At 39.3% G+C, this 23,924-nt stretch overlaps 1 protein-coding gene across 3 annotated transcripts in view; it reads right to left on the bottom strand.

The window, feature by feature from the left end:
* Positions 1-23,924, bottom strand: part of zbtb47b (zinc finger and BTB domain containing 47b) — a 135,783-nt gene that overhangs the window by 32,309 nt on the left and 79,550 nt on the right. For all 3 annotated transcript variants that reach the window (XM_039753694.1, XM_039753695.1, XM_039753696.1), the window contains one exon: positions 7,512-8,951. In XM_039753694.1, coding sequence (XP_039609628.1) covers positions 7,512-8,951 — 1,440 coding nt within the window. The remainder of the gene's footprint in view (positions 1-7,511; positions 8,952-23,924) is intronic.

Below are 23,924 nucleotides of genomic sequence, written 5' to 3'. Positions count from 1 at the left end.
AATCTCCAAGGGAACATATTATACCATTAATTGAACTGAGCAATTGCTACAGCAACAAGAAACCAGTTCCTTCAAAAGTTTAGAACATCCTTACAAATAGAAAGTGTAACGGTTCATTTTTATTCTTTTAATACTGAAAAATGTTATAAGTAAAACATAAATAGCAGTAGTGATAATATTGTCATATGTAATGAGCATTGTGAAATTCTTATGTGAATATCCAATACACTGCCACTCTCCAGTACAACGATAAACAGATAGGTGGGTATGTGAATCAAAGAGTTCAGCCATTTCCTAGATAAGCCCCTCAATGAGCAACACTGGAGCACCACAAAACACACTCCTCTCTCCTCTTCTCTTCAACCCGTACACAGCACCAGGTTATGTCACTTGCAGGAATTCCCTAATGATTCTATAGTATTGGGGTGTACTAATGAAAGAGATGAGACTGAGTATAGGAGTCAGGCGTAGAAATTCCAGAATTGTCTGAAACTCAACATCAGCAAAACAAAGAAAAACTAGTGACTGACTTTCAATGCACTAAACAGCTTCTGTGCCTCGTCATTATTCAAGGAGTGGATGTGGATATACTGCATTGCTACAAGTACTTGGGGGGTCCACATCAATCTGTGGCAGGACTGGTCATATATGTCGAATGCAGAAAACTCACGCTATTGGTCCAAGAGATTAAGATATGCTAACACCCACTTAATAAAGTAACCACAATGCACACTGCCTTTTTTTTCTATGCGGGTGCGACATTAGCATGTGCCCCTAACCTATCTCTCTCTATTGTACCTATGTGGCAACACAGAAATACCCAAACTATTCCGAAGCAACGCTTGAACTGTTTTGTGTGTGTTACACCCTCATACACCTGTATCATAATAGCATCCATTATCTACACTGGAGCGTTCAATCAGAAGAAAATATGAAGCTAGTTTTAAAATAAATGTTGTTGAAGTATTGAAAGAAATCGGTAACTGCACTGCTACAACAAATTTAGATGCATCTGAAAAACAGATGCAAGATTGGAGGAGGCAAGAACATGAAAAAAAAATTAAGTGTTGCATTTTTAAACAGGCATATAAGTCGGAATTTGATTTTATGATCAATTTTTTGGGTTTCAAGACCCGACTTATATGTGAGTATATACGGTAATAACCCTCAAGCTTAATGCACTTTTCACTTCTGAAAGCAAGCAGCAACGTCACCTTGGGTTAAGCTCTCAAGTTGCTCATTCACTGCATCAATCAATTCAACATGCAAAGTTTCTTTCATTTTTGGGAAAACCAGAAATCGCAAGGCGCTAAAATCAGGTGAGTTCTTCCAAGCCAAAGTTTCAATGGTCACCTTTTGTAATATGTGCCGTTGCATTGTTATGGTAGAGAAAAGTTTTGTTCAGAATCAGGTAGGGGTGACTTCAACTCCTTTCACTCTTCCCCCTTGTACCAGTTGCTATGATTTCCTGTGGGTAAGAATTTTTTGTTATAAAAATCAGGAAAGAATAAACTTGATTTCTAATAGATGTGAACACTGTGGTAGCTCACTGAGGATTGAAGGCTAAGGTCTCGTAACCTGACATAAATTGAGGCCCACTGAATCATCAAGATGATTAAGAAAGCAGACTCAGGTATGGGATGTACTCTCAACACCCTGGAGGAAATAGTGAAGGGGAGAATGAATGAATGAATGAAAACAAAACCGAGTGTCATTATCAGCAGCGCTACACATCTCTATGACACACAAACGCTGAGTACTGTCAGCCAATGAATTATTCAGCAGATGTGTGTCAATAAGTGATACTGGTGCTCCTTTCTAACATATAATGCCTCATTGTATGATGAAGAACGACCATTCAGTCCAACAAAGTTTGTCAGTACTTCTGACTGCAGTTTAAACTGTAATGGAGCATCACGGCCTGTGAAGAGCCTAGCTCCAATACACCTTTGTCCAGAATAAAAAGTAATTAGAACACAAAGAACTCCTGCAATAATATGGAGGTTAAAAATGATGTACTTTGGAATAATTACCAAAAAAATGCATACAGTGCACCCGGAAAGTATTCACAGCGCATCACTTTTTCCACATTTTGTTATGTTACAGCCTTATTCCAAAATGGATTAAATTAATTTTTTTCCTCAATTCTACACACAAAACCCCATAATGACAACGTGAAAAAAGTTTACTTGAAATATTTGCAAATTTATTAAAAATAAAAAAATTGAGAAAGCACATGTACATACCTCGTAAGTATTCACAGCCTTTGCCATGAAGCCCAAAATTGAGCTCAGGTGCATCCTGTTTCCCCTAATCATCCTTGAGATGTTTCTGCACCTTAATTGGAGTCCACCTGTGGTAAATTCAGTTGATTGGACATGATTTGGAAAGGCACACACCTGTCTATATAGGTCCCACAGTTGACAGTTCATGTCAGAGCACAAATCAAGCATGAAGTCAAAGGAACTGTCTGTAGACCTCCGAGACAGGATTGTCTCGAGGCACAAATCTGGGGAAGGTTACAAAAAAATTTCTGCTGCTTTGAAGGTCCCAATGAGCACAGTGGCCTCCATCATCCGTAAGTGGAAGAAGTTCGAAACCACCAGGACTCTTCCTAGAGCTGGCCGGCCATCTAAACTGAGCGATCGGGGGAGAAGGGCCTTAGTCACGGAGGTGACCAAGAACCTGATGGTCACACTGTCAGAGGTTCTCTATGGAGAGAGAAGAACCTTCCAGAAGGACAACCATCTCTGCAGCAATCCACCAATCAGGCATTTATGGTAGAGTGGCCAGACGGAAGCCACTCCTTAGTAAAAGGCACATGGCAGCCCGCCTGGACTTTGCCAAAAGGCACCTGAAGGACTCTCAGACCATGAGAAACAAAATTCTCTGGTATGATGAGACAAAGATTGAACTGTTTGGTGTGAATGCCAGGCGTCATGTTTGGAGGAAACCAGGCACTGCTCATCACCAGGCCAATACCATCCCTACAGTGAAGCATGGTGGTGGCAGCATCATGCTGTGGGGATATTTTTCAGCGGCAGGTAGACTAGTCAGGATAAAGGGAAAGATGACTGCAGCAATGTACGGACACATCCTGGATGAAAACCTGCTCCACAGCGCTCTTGACCTCAGACTGGGGTGATGGTTCATCTTTCAGCAGGACAACAACCCTAAGCACACAGCCAAGATATCAAATGAGTGGCTTCAGGACAACTCTGTGAATGTCCTCGAGTGGCCCAGCCAGAGCCCAGACTTAAATTTGATTGAACATCTCTGGAAAGATTTTAAAATGGCTGTGCACCGACACTTCCCATCCAACCTGATAGATCTTGAGAAGTGCTGTAAAGAGGAATGGGCGAAACTGGCCAAGGATATGTGTGCCAAGCTAGTGGCATCATATTCAAAAAGACTTGAGACTGTAATTGCTGCCAAAGGTGCATCAACAAAGTATTTAGCAAAGGCTGTGACTACTTATGTACATGCGATTTCTCAGTTTTTTTATTTTTAAAAATTTGTAAAAACCTCAAGTAAACTTTTTTCACATTGTCATTATGGGGTGTTGTGTGTACAATTCTGAGGAAAAAAAATGAATTTAATCCATTTTGGAAAAAGGCTGTAACATAACAAAATGTGGAAAAAGTGATGCGCTGTGAATGCTTTCCGGATACACTGTATTTTCAGTAGACTATGGAATGATGCAGTAAATGTCTAAGTGAATGGCAGTAGTGTACATTAGCCAAAAAATGTTATTCTCCTGAAGGGAATGTAACAAAATCATCCAAAATTCCCACCATATCCCCTGAAGACCAATCTGTGCATCACAGCTCACGGTTCTGTTTCACATCCACTTTTTCAGTCATTAGCTTCCAAAGTTGACTTAAGTAATAAGCGCCCATAAGCACAAGATCCGCCACAGCTGTCCACTTACAATTTCTGTAACACAGTCATTACTCTCCATCCTCCATAATTTGTATACTGACAACCAGCAGGCTATTTCCTACTGTGTCATAAGGAAGAGAGGGTAATTTCAGGCACCTGCTAGCAGTAGACAGCATATCGTGTTTAAGTGAACACAACTTCTGTCTAATTTGAATTTTCTCTGAAATCAAGGCAGGTGAAACTTTAAAATGAACACACAATTTGCAAAATAGCAAGATAAAAAATCATAAACAGAGGAAAACTATAAGCTGCATAATATCATCTGTACAACAATCCTTTTGCTTACTCTTTTTTTCCCCATTTAGTCTGATGAAATTGTCATCTAACCATAGAACTTCCTTTGTCTATTGATAATTGTTAATTCTAATTTTGTTAGCACTGTGTAATTAAAAAGAACTTAATTAGCAGTAAAAACAGGTCACTAATTAAGAAAAGGGTTTGAATGAAAACTCGCGTCCACTGTGGCCCTCAAGGACTGGAGTTCTGGACCCCTGTTCTAGATTATCTGAAATTCCATCTAGCTTGGTTTCCTCTGCAAACCTAACCCACTTGTTATTTACAGTGGTTTCAGAGCATATTCAGACCCCTTCACTTTCAACACATTTATTAAAAATCAAAAACTGAAATCTCTCATCCATAGAATTATTCAGCCTCCTAATTCAGTATGTTCTAGAAGCCCCTTTGACATCAATTACAGATTTGAATCTTCATGGGTTTCTACAGCCTTGTACAAGTGAATTTGGACAGTTTATCTAATTCTTCTTGGCAGATCCTCTTAATCTCCATTAGTGTGGATGGGAAGTGTCTGTAAACTGCCATTTTCAGGTCTCTCCACAGATGTTCCAAGGGGTTTAACTGCAGGCTTTGGCTAGGCCACTCAAGGACAGTCAGACACTTGTTCTGAAGCCACCCCAGTGCTGTCTTGGCTGTATGCTTCAAATCACTGCATTGATGTGCTAAAGGATGAACCATCATCCAAGTCTGAAGTCACGTGCACTCTGGAGCAGGTTTTCTTCCGAGAACCTCTTTATTTCGTTGTATTAATCCGTCCCTCAATTCTGACCAGTCTCCAGTCCCTGGGGCTGAAAAGCATCCCCAAGGCATGATGCTGCCACCACCATGCTTCACCACTGAGATGCTGTTAGACAGATGATGAGCAGTGCCTGATCTTCCTGAGCCATAGTTCTTGGAATTATGCCCAGAGTTAATTTTTTGTCTCATCAGACCAGAGTCCTTTAAATGCCATTTGTCAAATTCCACGTGGGCCAGCATGTTCCTTTTACTCAAGAGTGGTTTCTGCCTAGCTACTGTATCACTAATGCCTGATAAATGGAGTGCTGCTGAGACGGTCTTCCTTCCGACAGGTTCTTCAATTTCAGTCACGGACTTCTTAAGTTTTGTTAGAGTGACCACTGAATTCTTGGTCATCTCACGGGTCAAGGCCTCTCTTGTCTGGTGACTCAGTTTGGATAGACAGTCAACTCTAGTAAAAGTCCTGGTGGTTCAAAACTTCTCCAATTTTGCATTTATTGAGGCATCTGTTGGTGAAGAAAGATGCAGGGATGTTGACTTTGCTGACGATACTGTGATCTTCGCGGAGTCAATGGAGGCTCTGATTGGGGCGCTCGAGAGACTGAGTGAGGAGTCCGAGTGTCTGGGCTTGTGAGTGTCCTGGATAAAAACCAAGATCCAGGCCTTTAATGACCTCTTGGGCACAGCCATCAGCAGTGTGTCTGTTTGCAGAGAGAGTGTCAACCTTGTCGAGAGGTTTACTTACCTCGGCAGTGACATTCAAGTTTCTGGTGACTCTTCTTGTGAAGTCAGATGGATTGGGAGAGCATGAGGGGTCATGAGGTCACTGGAAAGGGGTGTGTGGTGCTCCCGATATCTATGCAAAAGGACGAAGGTCCAAGTCTTTAGAGTCCTGGTGCTTCCTGTCTTACTATATGGTTGTGAGACATGGACGCTATCCAGTGACCTGAGACGAAGACTGGACTCCTTTGGTACTGTGTCTCTCCGGAAAATCCATGGCTACCGTTGGTTTGACTTTGTGTGGAATGAGCGGTTGCTCATGGAGTCCCAAATGAGGCACATTACCTGCATTGTGATGGAGCGTCATTTACAGCTCTACGGCCATGTGGCACGTTTCCCAGAGGGTGATCCGACTCATAAGATCCTCATTGTTGGGGACCCAAGTGGCTGGACCAGGCCAAGGGGTCGCCCACGTAACACCTGGCTGTGACTGATGGAGGTCAATTCCGTAGGGTAGGATGGGACCGCATGTCTGACTGGGGGGTTGCCAATCAGGATCCCGAGCTGTTTTGACATGTTGTGGGTGAGGCAACGCACTGTAACAGTGCATGCTCCCTATCTCTGTGCTTCTGATCACTCAAAGCTTTATAAAGGTTTTTATATTCTTGCCCTGCTCTATATATCACCACCTTTTTGTGCAGAGGTCTACAGAGAGTTCCTTGGACTTTATGGCTTAGTGTTTGTCTTGACATGCAGTGTGAATTTTGGCACTTTATACACACCAGTGACAGCCTTTCTAAAATGGTGTCCAATCAATTCAGTTTGCCACAGGCGGATTTCTATCAACTTCCTGACACATCTCAAGGATAATTAAAGAAAACAGGATGCACCTAAGCACAATCTAGAGTACTACAGCAAAGGACCCGAATATTGACAAGAATGAGAGAGTTCAGTTTTTGATTTTTGAAGATAAAAAAACAAAAAACTCTCTCTTTCTGACAACATGTTTTCCCTTTGTCATTGTGGGTTATTGAGTGTAGACTGATGGGCAACAACTCATTGAAGATTGCAGAATGTGAAGGGTCTGAATACTTTTTGAATCAACTGTATATTCTTAGCCCCAAGGAATACCACTTTAAACATTGCTTTATTCAGAAGAAGTACCTCACTTTGACCGCATAGAGACGCAGCACCTTGAATTTTTACTTAAGTAATAAGATGAGATAAGATGATAAACCTTATCAAAATCTTTCTGAAAATAAAGATAAATAATATCATAAGCAGCTCATATGCCTTTGGCGTTTCCTCCTAGAATTCCAGCACATGAAATTCCTTGTCTGAACCCATAATGCACCTGGTGTTCTTGTCATGTGATGCATGATTTTTTTGTCAATAATTGTGTCCATTAATTTACCTGTGTTACATCTTAAGCTTACTGGCTTATAGCTAATAGGATCGGTTCATCCACTTTTTATATATAACGTGACATGATCTGAACAACTTTAACGTTAATGACGTGTGTTGGCAATGTGCAACACCACCTCTAAGAGCAGCAGAGGTGGCAACTTGGTGAAATCCATAATCTTAGTGCTTCTTACAATATGTTCATTTACTGATTTTACTATACTTTAATATGAGGCACAATATATTATAGACATTTTCTAAAAGTACAAACATCTAACACCATGGAAATCTATGTCTGGCATATACCACTAGGCATTATACTTAGAATGCATAAACAGTGGAATTCTTTAGGAAAATGTGGAACAGCTTGCTAAGATCAGAGTTATTAATTTAAGAAAGGAAAAACATAGCACCTGGATATTTTTCTCACAGTCCGTCTGATGGTGCAGCAAGAGTTCACTTTCCAAAAGAAACCTTTTGCCACACTTGTCACAGATCTGCATCCTACTATGTGTGACATTCATGTGTTTCTCCAGGTACCAACGGTTATTGAAAATCCTTGGGCATTTCTTACAAGGAAAATTCTGTTTTTCTTCCAGTTTCACTTTGGGGCCCAAGTTTCCTGGGGACTTTTTCTTCCTGCGCCCTTTCTTAGCTTTACTACCACTTTCCAACAGCTTGGGTGAAACTGTAGCTGTGGAATCCCCAGAAACTCTGGTTCTCCTTTGGGGTCTTTCTATTTTATCCTTCTTCAGTTCTGGAATGTTGTTGTTGTTATTATTATCTTCCTCCTCCTCCTCTTCTTCCTCCTCCTCTTCCTCTTCTTCCTCCTCCTCTTCCTCTTCCTCCTCCTCACTTGACTCTACCAAATCCTCCTCTTCAGTCTGATCATCTTCAGCATCCTCCCCAACATTTGCATCATCATTCTCATTGTCATCATTGTCTTCTTCCACCTCATCCTCTTCTTCATCTTCTTCCTCCTCTTCTTCCTCTTCCTCTTCTTCCGAAATGTTTTGCTTAGTGTGACATCGACTCAACATTGCTGTAGCTTCTGTGGAAGGAGCTTTACCTTCCATCCCTTTGGACACATTCAAAGTTTGGTTGTTGAGGTTGACCTCCACAATGATTTGCTCCCTATTAAAAGAACCATGACTGTCAGAGTCTTCAGACTCTTCAGCAGCCCCCTCGATTTTGCATACCTCTTGTCCGTCACCTTCTTCTTTTTTGAAATACTGCTTTTGCTGGGCAGCAGAATGGTGCTGCTTATCAGTGTTGTCCTCAACTCTTACAGAGTACGGATTATTGCCTTCCCTGGCATAGATCTTGGTAATTGGAGGGTCAAGCTCTTGCTTAATTTCTCTGTAAAACTGAGAAGAAACAGACTTTCCTCGATTGTCTTGTGAGGACATATCACTTGAGCTGGTCAGGTTTAATGACCGATTGTTAATAAGTTCTTGACAAGAACTAGCAATATCATTCATCTGAAAGACTGCAGCAGCGTTTAATACATCCTGCACATTGCAGGAATTCACCAGAAGCTTGGAAGTATAGATGAAATTGAGAATTTGCTGGAGACCTTGTGGTGTTAATGCTTCCAGTGAAAGCTCCACCCTCTGAAGCTGCTTATTCTGGGTAAAGAGGGACTGGAAGAACTGGCTATAGGCTGCAAGAACCCCTTTGTGAGCAGGAAAGGTATTCTTTTGTCGCACCAGGACAATGTCCACGTCGCAGAGATCTGGCTGAAACAGGCGTTGCTCATTGAGTCTGTCCATCAAACAAGTGAAGTGGAGGGCGACATCCTCCACCAGTGAGTACTCAGTGGAAGGGTAATCAGCTGTCTTTTCCACTATTAGCTGAGGATAAAAAAAGAAAAAAAAAATTAGCTGAGGATAAAAAAAAAAAGAAAGTCTGAATCTGAACAGAATTCTTTTCCATGTTAATACAATGTCAGAATACCATGGAGACATATTTAAATCAACTTTGAAAACTCAACACACAAAAACAAACAAATGAAGTAGAAAAAGAAAGCATAAGTTGTAATATCTTCATTCAAATTTTCAGCTGTAGCTAATAAATTAATAAATATATATTATATATATACACAAACTGGATTCCAAAAAAGTTGGGACACTATACAAATCGTGAATAAAAACTGAATGCAATGATGTGGAGGTGCCAACTTCTAATATTTTATTGAGAATAGAACATAAATCACGGAACAAAAGTTTAAACTGAGAAAATGTATCATTTTAAGGGAAAAATATATTGATTCAGAATTTCATGGTGTCAACAAATCCCAAAAAGTTGGGACAAGGCCATTTTCACCACTGTGTGGCATCTCCCCTTCTTCTTACAACACTCAACAGACGTCTGGGGACCGAGGAGACCAGTTTCTCAAGTTTAGAAATAGGAATGCTCTCCCATTCTTGTCTAATACAGGCCTCTAACTGTTCAATCGTCTTGGGCCGCCTTTGTCGCACCTTCCTCTTTATGATGCACCAAATGTTCTCTATAGGTGAAAGATCTGGAATGCAGACTGGCTATTTCAGTACCTGGATCCTTCTCCTACGCAGCCATGATGTTGTGATTGATGCAGAATGTGGTCTGGCATTATCTTGTTGAAAAATGCAGGGTCTTCCCTGAAAGAGATGACGTCTGGATGGGAGCATATGTTGTTCTAGAACCTGAATATATTTTTCTGCATTGATGGTGCCTTTCCAGACATGCAAGCTGCCCATGCCACACGCACTCATGCAACCCCATACCATCAGAGATGCAGGCTTCTGAACTGAGCGTTGATAACAACTTGGGTTGTCCTTGTCCTCTTTGGTCCGGATGACATGGCGTCCCAGATTTCCAAAATAAACTTCGAATCGTGACTCGTCTGACCACAGAACAGTCTTCCATTTTGCCACACTCCATTTTAAATGATCCCTGGCCCAGTGACAACGCCTGAGCTTGTGGATCTTGCTTAGAAATGGCTTCTTCTTTGCACTGTAGAGTTTCAGCTGGCAACGGCGGATGGCACGGTTGTTACGGCTGGCTCGTGAGTCGCAACATAAAACAGGCACAACACCACATATTTGGGGAAAACTCCATTTATTTACCCAAAATGAGAAAAGTTCACATAACAAAACTAAACGTCTAGGGGGTAAAATAAAATTATACACGCGCGAGTATTTAATGGGAAAACTAAGAAGAGGGGGAGAAAAAAAACACACAAGCCAACACAAAACCTGCTCCAGCCCCAAAGAAAAAAAACAAGTTTTTATACATCGTGACTCTCCCAGAGGCTTAACCAGTGATTAATATCACCTGTTGCCCAGCCAGCGATTGCACTTCCCGCAAAGCCAGCAGAGGGGGCAATAAACAGGCGTAACAACGGTGGATTGTGTTCACTGACAATGGTTTCTGGAAGTATTCCTGAGCCCATTCTGTGATTTCCTTTACAGTAGCATTCTTGTTTGTGGTGCAGTGTCGTTTAAGGGCCCGGAGATCACGGGCATCCAGTATGGTTTTACGGCCTTGACCCTTACGCACAGAGATTGTTCCAGATTCTCTGAATCTTCGGATGATGTTATGCACAGTTGATGATGATAGATGCAAAGTCTTTGCAATTTTTCGCTGGGTAACACCTTTCTGATATTGCTCCACTATCTTTCTGCGCAACATTGTGGGAATTGGTGATTCTCTACCCATCTTGGCTTCTGAGAGACACTGCCACTCTGAGAAGCTCTTTTTATACCCAATCATGTTGCCAATTGACCTAATTAGTGTTTATTGGTCTTCCAGCTCTTCGTTATGCTCAAATTTACTTTTTCCAGCCTCTTATTGCTACTTGTCCCAACTTTTTTGTGATTTGTTGACACCGTGAAATTTTGAATCAACATATTTTTCCTTTAAAATGATACATTTACTTGGATTAAACATTTGATCTGTCATCTACATTCTATTACAAATAAAATATTGACATTTGCCATCTCCACATTATTGCATTCAGTTTTTATTCACAATTTGTTTAGTGTCTCAACTTTTTTGGAATCCGGTTTGTATATATATATATATATATATATATATATATATATATATATATATATATATATATATATATATATATATATACACACACACAGTGGTACCTTTGGAATAAGTCCAACTTGGCATATGTCCCGTTTGGACGCTAAAAACTTTTCTTGGTATACGGCCTTTGTTTGGAATATGACTCACGTGCTAGAACACCGCGTGCTACCCTTGTTTACTTCTCTTGAGACAAAGCCACGACTGCCCATGAGCATCAGTATGCCAGTTTCTAGCATTATATATCCCAAAACTAAGACACTATGTTATGATCATCACCACCTTTTACAAGGGAAAAACATCCCAGTTCATGGATTACTTCACTGTTAAGATTCTGTGCACTCAAAATGGCGAAAGGGTATGAGCCCTTTAAAAAGACCCATAAATCTGGCCAGGGCCTTCCCTAGTTAGCCCAAAAGCAGACCTCACTATGGTAGCCTGACCCCAAACTGTACTTGCAGACGTTGGCCTGTATAGGCCTGAAAAGAGCCTGAAAAGGGAATAGGCTTTTAAAGTTTAAAAATATCCTAAATGTCCAAAATATATCAAAAATGCCCTTCAAGAAAGAGAAACTATAAAATATAATCTGCCTTGAATGACTAGTCTAAAAACAGAATATATATAGTGAAAGCTATTTATTTATTTAAAACTAGCCAAAGTACCCAGTGATGCCTAGTTAAGAAAAATCGTGGGGAAAAAACTGCTTTATGAAAATTTGACATGGCCAAAAAAACATCTTATGAAGAGACAAAATGACATATTTTTAAACAAAAACTGTAAGCTTGCAAGACAATGAAACTGTTATCCAAATTAATTGAGGAGAAAACGGTACACAAAAGTTTGTGTGTGCTGATAATGATATCCTTGCCCCCAGTTCACTCATGCTACCTCACTGCAATTGTAGTCCCTGTGCCGACACTGGTTTTTGAGTTACCCCTTCCCATTCCAACTCCTCTATCCGATATGGAAAATAGGCTTTATTTTAAGTGAGACCAACAACAAGGCACATTCAAAGTTTTGTGAAAATCTGTTCAGGTATTTTTTGTGGTCAACAAACAAACATACATCCTGTCTAATGATTCTATCTAAATAGATAAAGAAAGGACCAAAAAAAAAAAAATCACAAAAAAAGATTTGCCAAAAGAAGCAGTCTACAGCAAACATGACCAAAGATGATATCTTTTATTCAAAAAAAACAACAAACAGAAGCAAATTATGCAAAAACCAAAAAATTATTACTCACAATAGATGCACTCTTTTCAAACATTAATGAACCACTGAAAGATCCATGCCTCAGTTTCACACTACATAATAGCTGTGATATTCAGGGTGGCCCCGCCACTCGATGCTTCTCAGGGAAAATTTTCAGTGCGAGTTTGTAAAATGCTCGGAGTGTGCCTTTACTTTACTTTCTGTACCATTTGTTTCCAGTACATTTGCCATGGAGACAATTGGATTGTTTAAACTTTTTAACTGTAGTATTCTATATATCCCATTTAATGATGTTTGCCAAAGAGTTTTACTCTAACAATTTTGAGATCTTTAGATCTACTCAGATACAGTGCATGTTACGGATTATACTGTTCATCTGTATGTTGACTAATGTATTTCTTAACTGTTTTATAGAAATTACGCTCATTTTATAAATTGAAAGCTCTCCCAGCCTTATTTAGTCTGGCATAGAGAACCAACCTAGTCTTATGCAGGACTACATCAAGCTTGTTTTAATAAAGGTTGTGCATCTTGGAAGCATTAGAATGCTGATCTCGTCCCCTATTTCAAAGGGAATTTCCACCAGATTCCACCCACAAAACACAAAAAACAAAGGCAAACACATAATAGACAGTAAATAAATAGTAAAAAAAACAAAAGAACAAACATAAATACTGTAATGTACCAGTTTAAAGTTATATGTATTTTAGGTTTTATTGTTGCTTTTGTTAACTATGAGTTCTTATTTTTCATTTCATTCTATTTTTGTTGTTTTCATATGTGATTTCGTAAGTCCATACTTTCCCTTTAAATGTCATATTTCTTGTTCTTTGTGGATGAAGCCCCGGGAGGTGGGCCACCCTGGCATCATCACTCCTGAGCCCTACCTTTTTTTATGACTTAAAGGGTAAGTTTGGTGTTTTTCATGCCAAAGTTATTTGTACACAAAAATGGTATTTATGCATTTGCCACATGAAATTGGATTTTGGCCCGCACTACTAATGCAGTTTGAAAGATTTCTTTAACAGCCAATTAGGATAAACGTATGACTAAGGATAAGCTAAGGAAGCTGACCATTAGGAGAATGAAGGAACTGTTGCTGGAAATAATAAATTAAAAGATACTTAAAGCTAAGTATTAGAAACATTAGTAATGATGTGGCTAAATTTTTTAAATCAACTAGAGATATTTTGATAAAAGAGGTATTAATTACTATCAAAAACAAGAAAACATAAATTAAGGAGTCTGAATCAAAGGTTTTGTGCAACAAAGCAGTCTAGGCCTAACAAAAATGAAAATGAAAACCAAGTGTCAAAAGTACTTCCAAAGTATCCAATAATTACAGTACGGTGAGCAACAACGTAGAACCAGAAGAAGAAGGACAAGCTGAGAGAATAAAGCCAGCAGTCAAAACCAGTATGTCAATAAACTGAAGGGAACAAAAACAAATGGGCAGTGTCAAGAAGGTAGAAGGAGGGAACAAAACAGAAGTCAAAGCCACAGAAACCTAACACTAGGACTTACTTGAAAAATAAGCTAACACTAGAGCTCTGATGTAAGGAATAACCAACTGAGGTGAACTAGGCATGCAGCACACTGCAATTATTTATATCAAATGACCTGTGACATCATGGATACAAATCTTGCAATAATAAGAACGGAAAAATGGCAATGTATTGTCAAAATGGCATAATGTAAATAATAAAAAATAAAGAAGGAAACCAAAATCAGTACCTTTAAAATGTAAATTAAAGTGAAAACTAAGGTGAGAAATAAAATTTCCAATTTAAAAAAGGCAAACAAACCAGAAAAAACATGCATATAAAACAGAATAACATCACACTACGGCTGTAACACATTACTTGCCAAAATTAACAACTGTAGTTGTTGGATCTCGTAGCACTAAGGATGTCAGATTACAGTAGTAAGAATCACAAGGGGATGACAGATTACAAGGTGACCTTGTGGGATTTGAGAAAAGTTTCAAATGACCAATGTAATGTGAGCTTGTTGCACTTTGACAGTCAATTAACATACTGTCTGATAGTGCTGGCAGTTGAACAAATAAGTTTCAGGTATGGCGAATTCGGGCATAGACGTGGCTCATCTTTTTTTCTCCATTTTAAATTGTGTTGTGGTATGACAATCATGAGACGTCATCGAAAAAACACACAAATTTTTCTTGTTTCTTTGTATGCAATGTACATCCGACTCAGCACTCCTTGGGTATCAACTCTTGCAACACACACAGGACCACTCCTGCAACTTAAGGGGAAATCAAAGCTGTCTGATAATGGTCATGATGAGTCGGAGACTGTATCTCCCTAACTCCTTAAGGTTACATAAATGAACGCTGCAACTAGAAAAGCTGCTTAGTGCGAGAATATCTTGAAGAATCCCACTCTTGGACTACATCACTTAACCTGCTTCTGCTTCAAATGTTATGAAAATATAAACACCCTGACAGTATAGACACTATATGAAGACTGAATGATATGATAACAACATGCACAAGACAGAAACCAGCTAAAGGAATTCATTAATGATTTTACTTGTTTCCATCCATCGCTCAGGGTTACAGTTAATGCTTCTACCACAATTTTACCATTATTAGATATCAATCTTACTATTGACTTTCCAGGACCTAAAACTCACTTTATTATAAGATAACTGACCCACACAGGTACCTTCTCTATACCTCATCTTGTCCCCAGCACATTAACAACTCTCTACCTCTTTCATAGTTCCTTCAACTTCACCGCTGCAGTGATGAGATTGGCTTCTGCAATGAAGCAGTCAGATTGTGCAGGTTCTCCGTTGACAGAGGATACAATTCTCATTTTGTGGACAGGACCCTCAATCAAATTAAGAGTAGACCTTATCACATTTATTCTAAGAGGAACCCTGATAATGAAACCCTCTTCCTGCCAGGTACCCCATTCTACCCTAACACACTTTCTCTCCCACAGGTGAGTAAATAATATTACTCCATTTTAGAGACTGATTGTACCCTGCAGGAATCCAGGGTGCAACAGCTGCCCAGGAGAACTGTCTTCTGCTGTCCTGGGGAAGGTATTGCCCTGCTGATGGTCTCTCCCCAAGTCTTTCCATGCAGTTGATGTCCTAGCCAGGTAATGATATAATATATAATGAATGCAAAGATGTATCATCATCTCTGTCATTTCAAAGACTAAAAGCTGCAAGAAGTTTTTTTCTGTCCTAATACTGAATAAATAAGTCAGTAGCAGAGGCTTTAAAAAGCTGATGACAGAATTAATAAAAAAAAAAAAAAATTTGATTTTTTGATCCATAAAAAAGAAATGAGACACCTTGCTAACAAATGAGAAAAGTGTTGAATCAGACAGCCAGAGAAGATTTAGGTCAGCCAATTGCTTTTTGTGTATCGCAATATGTCTGTGAAAAATAAATGCAAAGATGTTAAAACTACTGAGAACAAAATCTAGCACATGCTCACATGTCTTTAAGTGCAACAGTAAAGCAATAAAACAAGCAGCTGGAGGGCTGTGTGGTGTAAAAGGAAAATGATTTGCCATTTAAGGCATAATGCTCAAATTTATATTCTATATACAGTAATGCTCCTCACAAAGGTATACTTGACTGAGCTAAAATAAATCTTGAAATTGACAGGGTATCCTTCTTATTTCTCAGAAGATCATTCAAAAGTTTTTGACCTACTACACTACTCCTAAATTATTTTGATACAAAACTACACATTCAAACTTATTTTTCTGTCCATCCATTTTCTGAATTTTTTTTATTATTAAGTCAGAGCAGTTGATGCAATTTCTCTGCATTTTCGTCACAAGACAGCAATCAGCACTGAATGGGACTCCAGTCTCCGCATACATAGGTCAAAACCTCAAACAAACTCAAAACCACTCATACTGTGTCAACTTAGAGGCACCAAAGAGCCCAGCATATGAAAGGCAAGGAAAGGGATCTCCTCCATCAGGCCATTTTAAGCACAGTTACCCACACACATTTAGTGTGTTTCTACCACAGATGTGAGCAACACTGGGGCACCACAAGGAGCAGTCCTGTCTGCTGTTCATTCTGTACACCTCAGACTGTAAATATAGCACCAGGTTATGTCACTTGCAGGAATTCCCTAATGATTCTACACTATTGGGGTGTACTGATGAGGGGGGTGAGTCAGAGTATAGGAGTCAGGTGGAGAATGGTCTGCAGCTCGACTTCCATAAAATCAAGGATATGGTTAACGATTTTTCTTGCATCAAAGAGTCTCTATGTCCCATCACTATTCAGGGAGAGGACGCAGAGTTGGTCCATTCCTACAAGAACTTGGAGATCCACATCAATAACAGGTTGGACTGGTCTTGTGACACAGAGGAACTGTATAGGAAAGGGCAGAGCTGCCTCCTTTTCCTTAAGAGACTGCCTTTATTTAAGGTGCAAAGTGGCATCCTTCACATCTTCTATAACTCTGTGATGGCCAGTGTGATTTTTCTAAAATGTGGTGTGCTGGGCCAGGAACATCAATTAAGAAAGGCCCACCAAATCAATAAGCGAATTAAAAGGACATGTTCAGTTATGGCACACACTCATGACCCCCGGAGTTCTGAAGATAAAACTGAGTGCCCTTTTAGAACAATGCTGCAAATCCCCTCTCTGAAACACTAACACTGAGGATTTTCAGCCAACGAATCATTCAGCAGAAGTGTGTCAAGAAATGTGTAATGCCTCACTGTGACGGCCAAATCAGAGATTTTCTTTCTTTTGAATTTTCTTTTTAGTAATTCTGGTGTGTGATTAGACCAGTATATATTTATTGATCTACCTAGATATGTATTTATTTATAGAGCTTCTGTAAAAAGCAAAATTTCTCCATGGAGACAAAGTCCTGTCTATCTAGTCATGATATGCCACCATGCACAATATTCAGGAAGAAAACCATAAGTGGTAAAAAAGCCGATGTAGACATGGAGAGAACATGCAAAGTCTACAGAGGAAATAATTTCATAAAAGCTATATTTTACAATATTGTCAAACAACTTAAGATTATTCGATTAGAATAAGGCCCCAAAGAATGTTCCATGATTTTGCTGGTTAGGGCTACACTTTACTTGATCAATGAGATGTTACTAAACATTGCTTGGAGTCCACCTGTGGTCAATTCAATTGGTAGGAAATGATTAAGAAAGGAACACATCTGTCTATAGAAGGTGGTCCCAAATCTCACAATGTTTATCAAAGCAAAAAACAAGCCATGAGGTCAAAGGAATTAGCTGTAGAGCTTAGGGATAAGGCACATATATGAGGAAGGATCACTCTGGCTAAGATTCAAAGAAGCGGTGAGGAAATGGGAGAAACTTCCAGAAGGACAACCACCACTGCAACACTCCACTGATATGGTCTTTATAGCAGAGTGGTCAGACGAAAGCTTCTCCTTATTAAAAGACACATAGAAGTCTATAGTTTGCATAAAGGAACCTAAAGGACTCTCAGACCATAACAAGATTCTCTGGTCTGATGATACTAAGATTAGCAACGTGTCGAGGAAACCAGGCACCTCATCAGCTGTGCAATGCCTTTCCAACAATGAAGCATGATGGCAGCAGCATCATTCCATGGGTTTACCTATCAGCGGCAGGGACTGGGAGACTAGACAGGGTTGAGGGAAAGCTGAACAGAGAAAGTTACAGAAATATCTTCAATGAAAACCTGCTCCAGAGTGCTCTGGACCTTAGACTTGGACCAAGGTTCACCTTACAACAGGACTGTGACCTTAAGCACAAAGCAAACACAACAGGGAGTGACTTAGGGTCAGCTCTGTGAATGTTCTTAAGTGGCCCAGCCTAAGCCCGCACATGAACTCAACTGAACATCTCTGGAGAGATCTGAAAATAGCTGTCAACTACCATCCAACCTGACACAGCTTGAGAGTATCTATAGAGAAGAATGGCAGAAAATCCCAAAGTTTGTTACATCAGACCCAAGAAGATTCCAGGCTGTACTTGCTACCAAAAGTATGGATGAAAGAGTCTGAATACTTGTGTCAATGAGATACTTCAGCACTTAACCTTTAATAAATTTGCAAAAAGTAAAAAAAAAAAAAAATCACTTTTTCGCTTTGACATTCTAGTATCGAGTGTAGATTGATTAGGAGAAAAATTAATTTAAATGATTTTACTGTAAGAGTGCAATATAACACAATGTATGAAAAGTTAAAAGGTATGAAGATTTGTTCAAGGCATTGTAGAATAAAGATGGCTTGATTGATTTATTGATGGTGAAATCAAACCAAAGCCAAACAAGTTCAAAGGCTATCACCACAACATATTAAAATGGAAAAAATATAAACCAAAGGAGGAATTGTCAGGCAAAAACGTGGCAGATAAAGGGAAGCTAAGGCATAATCTTTAGAGCCTCATGAACTACAAAAACAAACCTGAAGCACTTGGAGAAAGATCACCAAGTTAATTCAAAGAGCCTATTAACATTATAAGGGCAGTTGATGTCAAACAAGCTTCAGCTGAAAGCAGAAAACCGTTGTTGCCAGGCAACAGTAAATATAGGGCACGGCCTGAGAAACAAAATGTATAATGGAGGTACCATGAAGGTTTTAAAACTGTAATCACAAAGTATAAGTTGTTCTGCATGTAAAGATGCTGAACTGCAGAGACACCAGTGGCTTTTAAAGGAGCTTCTGGTTTATTGTTCTTAGGCATAAAAAAAAGAGGCACCTCTCATTCACTGACTCTTTTAAGTAAAGCTGAAACGGAGTCCAGGATGAGCTTTAAAGCTGCCTTCTCTGAAAGCACCATTTAAAGGATAAGTTGGGTACTTCTGAAGCTGAAGTTATTCTTTCACAATTATGACATACATTTGCCTGAAACGTACTGTTTAGTGTAGTATTAATTAAAGTGGATTCAGACAGTATTCAGACGCCTTCACTTTTTACACAGTTTGCTATGTTTCAGCCCTGTTCTAAGATAATTAAATTTTTTCTCTCATCAATCAATGTTCAATAAACCTAAAAAACAAAGCAAAAACAGGATTTTGCAACTTTATTAAACCTAAAATCTCATATATTTATACATACATACATACACACACACACACACACACACACACACTTGGCATCTCTGCCGTTCGCGAAACCCCCACTTAAACATTGATACAATGGGAAACAAATAGTTTTTTTTAACCTCCTATTTGCTTGATCAGCTGCTGGCTTGCTGCTGCTTCCAGGCCGCATGATCTGCATCTTGTGCGGCACTTTGAACATTTAAAAGCCTGTACCGCAGCTGTCCTACTCTTTGTGTTTCATTTCCGGCAGCGGGCGTGGTTATATCTTTTGGCACAAAGTCCCGTCTCGCGAGACGCCAGTTCTGGATATTTTTTCGTTTAGAATTTAAAAATGGAATAAGAATCTGAAAATCTAACAACATCACATTAAAGTTCAATAAATACTGAAACGAATGATATCAAACATATATATGTAGGTTTTAAAATAAGGCCGATTTAAAGTGTAACAAAAAACGTGACATAAAGACGTCACTGTTGCACTTTCATGCTTAGGATTTTATATATGAGTATATACATAGTGAAAGTCAACCCGCACACAGACAGAAGTTTCTTCCCCATCTCCCATAAGCACATTACAGTCCCAAAAGCACAACACACAATACACAACTCTTTTTCTTCTATTTCTTTTTCTCTTACCTCCACTCCACCCAGCAAGCTTAGTCTCCCTCCTCCCGACTCTGGCTCCCCGTGTGGTGTCTGCTGGCCCCTTATATAAGGCACCCGGAGGCATACAGGTGCTAACTAAAGGATTTCTGACAGCACTTCCGAGTGTGGTGGAAGAGATGCACTCCAGGGCTTAGAGTCTGCTGCAGCACCCCCTTGGTGGAGTCCACGGACCCCAACAGGGCTGTACAAAACTCCAACTCCCATGGAGACCTGTGGGAGTCTTAGGCACCGTTGGAACCCAGGGGGGCTGCCATCTAGCACAACAGAGAAGGTAACACTCTGGCCATGCTTGCTCCCCAGTTCCGTTCAGTGTGGAGGCGTCCCGGCGGGGCAAAGGCCCCATCCATCCGCCATGATATATATAGAAACAGAGTACAGATTTTTTTCACTTCCATATAAATGGAAGTTTGGTAATGGAATCAAACATTTGTTATGTTGACAAAAGCTGTTTTTAGAATGTTGTCTGTTTGTGTGTGTGGAATACCAAAATTGATTTCAATGTTAAAATGACAATTTTCATTGGAAAATTATGCAGGTGTGTGTTGTGTAAAGCAAAGATACAGTAGAACATTCTAGAACAAGCGGTTTCCAGGACAGCCGTCCTGAATGCCAAAACCTATGTATAATGATATATTCTGAAAAAATTGACCTCTCTTTTTCGACCAGGTTGCTTTATTTTGTTACCAGGTCCAGGGATATTGTTTTTGGACCAGTTTGGTCAATTACTTATCCTTGTATCCTTCAAAAATGGTTTGACCTATGTCAAGGATTACTGCCATTGAAATGGTTTAATTTAACCTGGATTTTTGACAGGATACAGTGGGACGATGGCCTACTGATTTGGAAATATAAGCAATTTTTGAGATACATAATTAAATATACATGTATGCACACAGAAGCACACAAACACACTGAAAGAAATTTATAAATGAAGATACAGGAGCTTACGTCTTGTTTGCTCAGTAATGAAAAGAAAAAAAATGAACGCGCACACACACATCGACATACCACAACAGATCTGTAAAGGTCGATGCACTTACGGGCATTAAGCTACCCTGGACCAGTCTATCTGTGCAGCTTGTTTACGTCATTTGCCCTAAAGAGTTTAGTTTCAAATTAAATATTATTGAAGTTGCTCATTTGATTGAATCTCCTGTTCATTTTACTCCACATTTATGTATGTACATAACAGATATTATGCAAATTAATGTGCTTGATTGTATATTACTATACTGTACAGTACAATCTCTTCTATTGCATTATAAGATCCTCTGTTTAGTGAATTCCTGTAGTATCACTACCTGCAATTTACATGGAAGTGCTGCATGGACCATTCCATACCAGTTTTGTAAGTATGTCCGTTATGAAAAGACCAACTTCAATAATAAAACTACTTTTTTTTTTTTTTTTTTAACAACTTGAAGTTCATAGTTCAATTTAATTGAAAAGTGTATATCAAAATAAAACTGATTTAAATTAGAAGTTATGTAAGGTCTCAAAAAATTAAATGAAAAAAGATATTTGACACTGTGCATCCAGAGTACTGTAATTTATTCAGGAAAATTCAATTTTAGTTTTGGCTAAGAATTTTCATTTCGATGCATCACTAGATCTTCCATGCTAGATTTCATGTCAAATGAACAGCTGTTTTGTATATACCATAATAAGATATCATAGTCTATATTTTAGTACAACATTCAAGAGTAAATGAAAAAGAACTGGCCAAAACAAGTTAATAAGCGAGTGGAAATTCTAATGCTGACGCTAATAACATTATCTTCAGGCATGCACAGTCCTTTTAATCACAGTTATTCCAGCAGCGTCAGGTCTTTGTCTGTTAGATAGATCTTTATTTGAGTTTGCTTTTTGTAGAAGCTCTTTCAATAAAATACAGTATTATTCTTGTTGTGTTCTACTATTTCTTCCTTTATATTTGTCGTTCTGGGTATAAAGTGTTAAGTATGGTTGTCAGTGTATTTGAATTTAATTTTTTTTTTCCATTCCAGGAAAACTTAACACAAGGCAGTGACTAACCCTGTTCAGCACAATAGCTCATCATAACATCAGGACTAACATAATAATACTAATAGCAAAAATCTATGTACTGTAGAAAGTGTTTCCCACGGATACACTAGCTGAACTATTTTTTTTTTTTTGCAGTAACTACAGGGGTATAAAGTTGATCAGTCATACCATGAAAATATGGGAAAGAGTGATGGATGCTAGGCTGAGAAGAGAGGTAGCGATCTGTGAGCAGCAATATGGTTTCATGCCAGGAAAGAGTACTACAGATGTGAGGGTTACTTTAAGAACATAGATGGAGAAGTATAGAGAAGGTCAGAAGGAATGGCACTGCTTGTCTGTGGACTTAGAGACAGTGTTTGACAGAGTGCCGAGAGAGGAGTTATGGTACTGTATAAGGAATTCAGAGTAGCAGAAGTACATGAGGGTGGTGCAGGATATGTATGAGGACAGTGTGACTATGTTGAGGTGAGTGGTAGGAATGACTGCCTGGTTCAAGGTGGGAGTGGCCTAACTTCAAGGATTGTCTCTGAGCCCTCTCCTGCTTGCATTGATGATGCGCAAGTTGACAGATGAGGTCAGATAGGAATCTCCTTGGATTATGATGTTCACCAATGACATTGTGATCTCTAGTGAGGGTAGACAGCAGGTTGAGGCAAACCTGGAGAAATGGAAATACACACTGGAGAGAAAGGGAATGAAAGTCAGTATGAGTAAGATAGAGTATATGTGTGTGAATGAGAGGGAAGGTGTTGGAAGGGTGTGACTGCAAGGAGTAGAGGCGGCAAATGCAAACAAATTTAAATACTTGGGTTCAACAGTCCAAAGCAACAGAGCAGTGAAGAGGTGAGTGCAGGCAAGGTGGTGATTTGTGATAGAAGAGTAACTGCATGAGTGAAAGGGGAGGTCTATAAAATGGTAGGGAGAACAGTGATATTGTATAGTTTGGAGATGGTGGCACGGATGATAAGAAAGGACACAGAGCTGGAAGTGGCAGAATTAAAGATGCTACGATTTTCGCTTGGATTAACTAGGGTAGATAGGATTAGGAATGAGTATATTAGAGGGACAACACAGGTATGACAGTTTGGTGACAAAGTGAGAGAAGCTAGATTGAGATGGTTTCGGCATATGCAGTAGATAGATGAGGGGTACACTGGGAAAAGAATGTTGATGATGGAACCACCAGGCAAGAGGAAAGGAGGAAGGCCAAAGAGGAGGTTTATGCATGCAGCAAGAGAGGACACAAAAGCAGTTGGTTTGGCATTAAATAATGTAATAGACAGGGATAGTGGGAGACGAATGATCCACTGTGGCAACCCCTAAATGGGAACAGCTGAAAGAGGAAGAAAAGAAGACACTATTTGAACTTTTGTTATGTTCTAGGTAAGCTAAATATAACAACAGGATTATATGATGCAAAGGTAGATACATTTACCTGTGTCTCACCAAGGACAGCAATAAATATGAAACGGTCATTGACTTATATTGTAAATTTCAAGCATAACCTCTCTGTACTGCTGATCACAGTGTTTTTCAGGGCAAATTTAACACTGGACTGTCCTGTACAAATAGCCCACGAATAAAGGATAGCTTTTCAATCAGCCGGAAAAATCATGTAAGGTGATCACTGTTGTTATAAAGGTTACAAAGTCACTTTTACAGCTTTGCCGGCCTTATAAATTTGCTGAGCTAAAAGAATTTACATTTTTCTGTTTTTGATAAGGTAAGGGGAAAATTAACTTCATCAGGTAGAGCAAACCATGATGGTAGAGCAG

Source organism: Polypterus senegalus, chromosome 5 (genome assembly GCF_016835505.1).
Source record: "Polypterus senegalus isolate Bchr_013 chromosome 5, ASM1683550v1, whole genome shotgun sequence".
Taxonomy (NCBI): domain Eukaryota; kingdom Metazoa; phylum Chordata; class Cladistia; order Polypteriformes; family Polypteridae; genus Polypterus; species Polypterus senegalus.
Note: the sequence above shows the minus strand (reverse complement) of the source record. Positions and strands in the feature narration are given on the sequence as shown.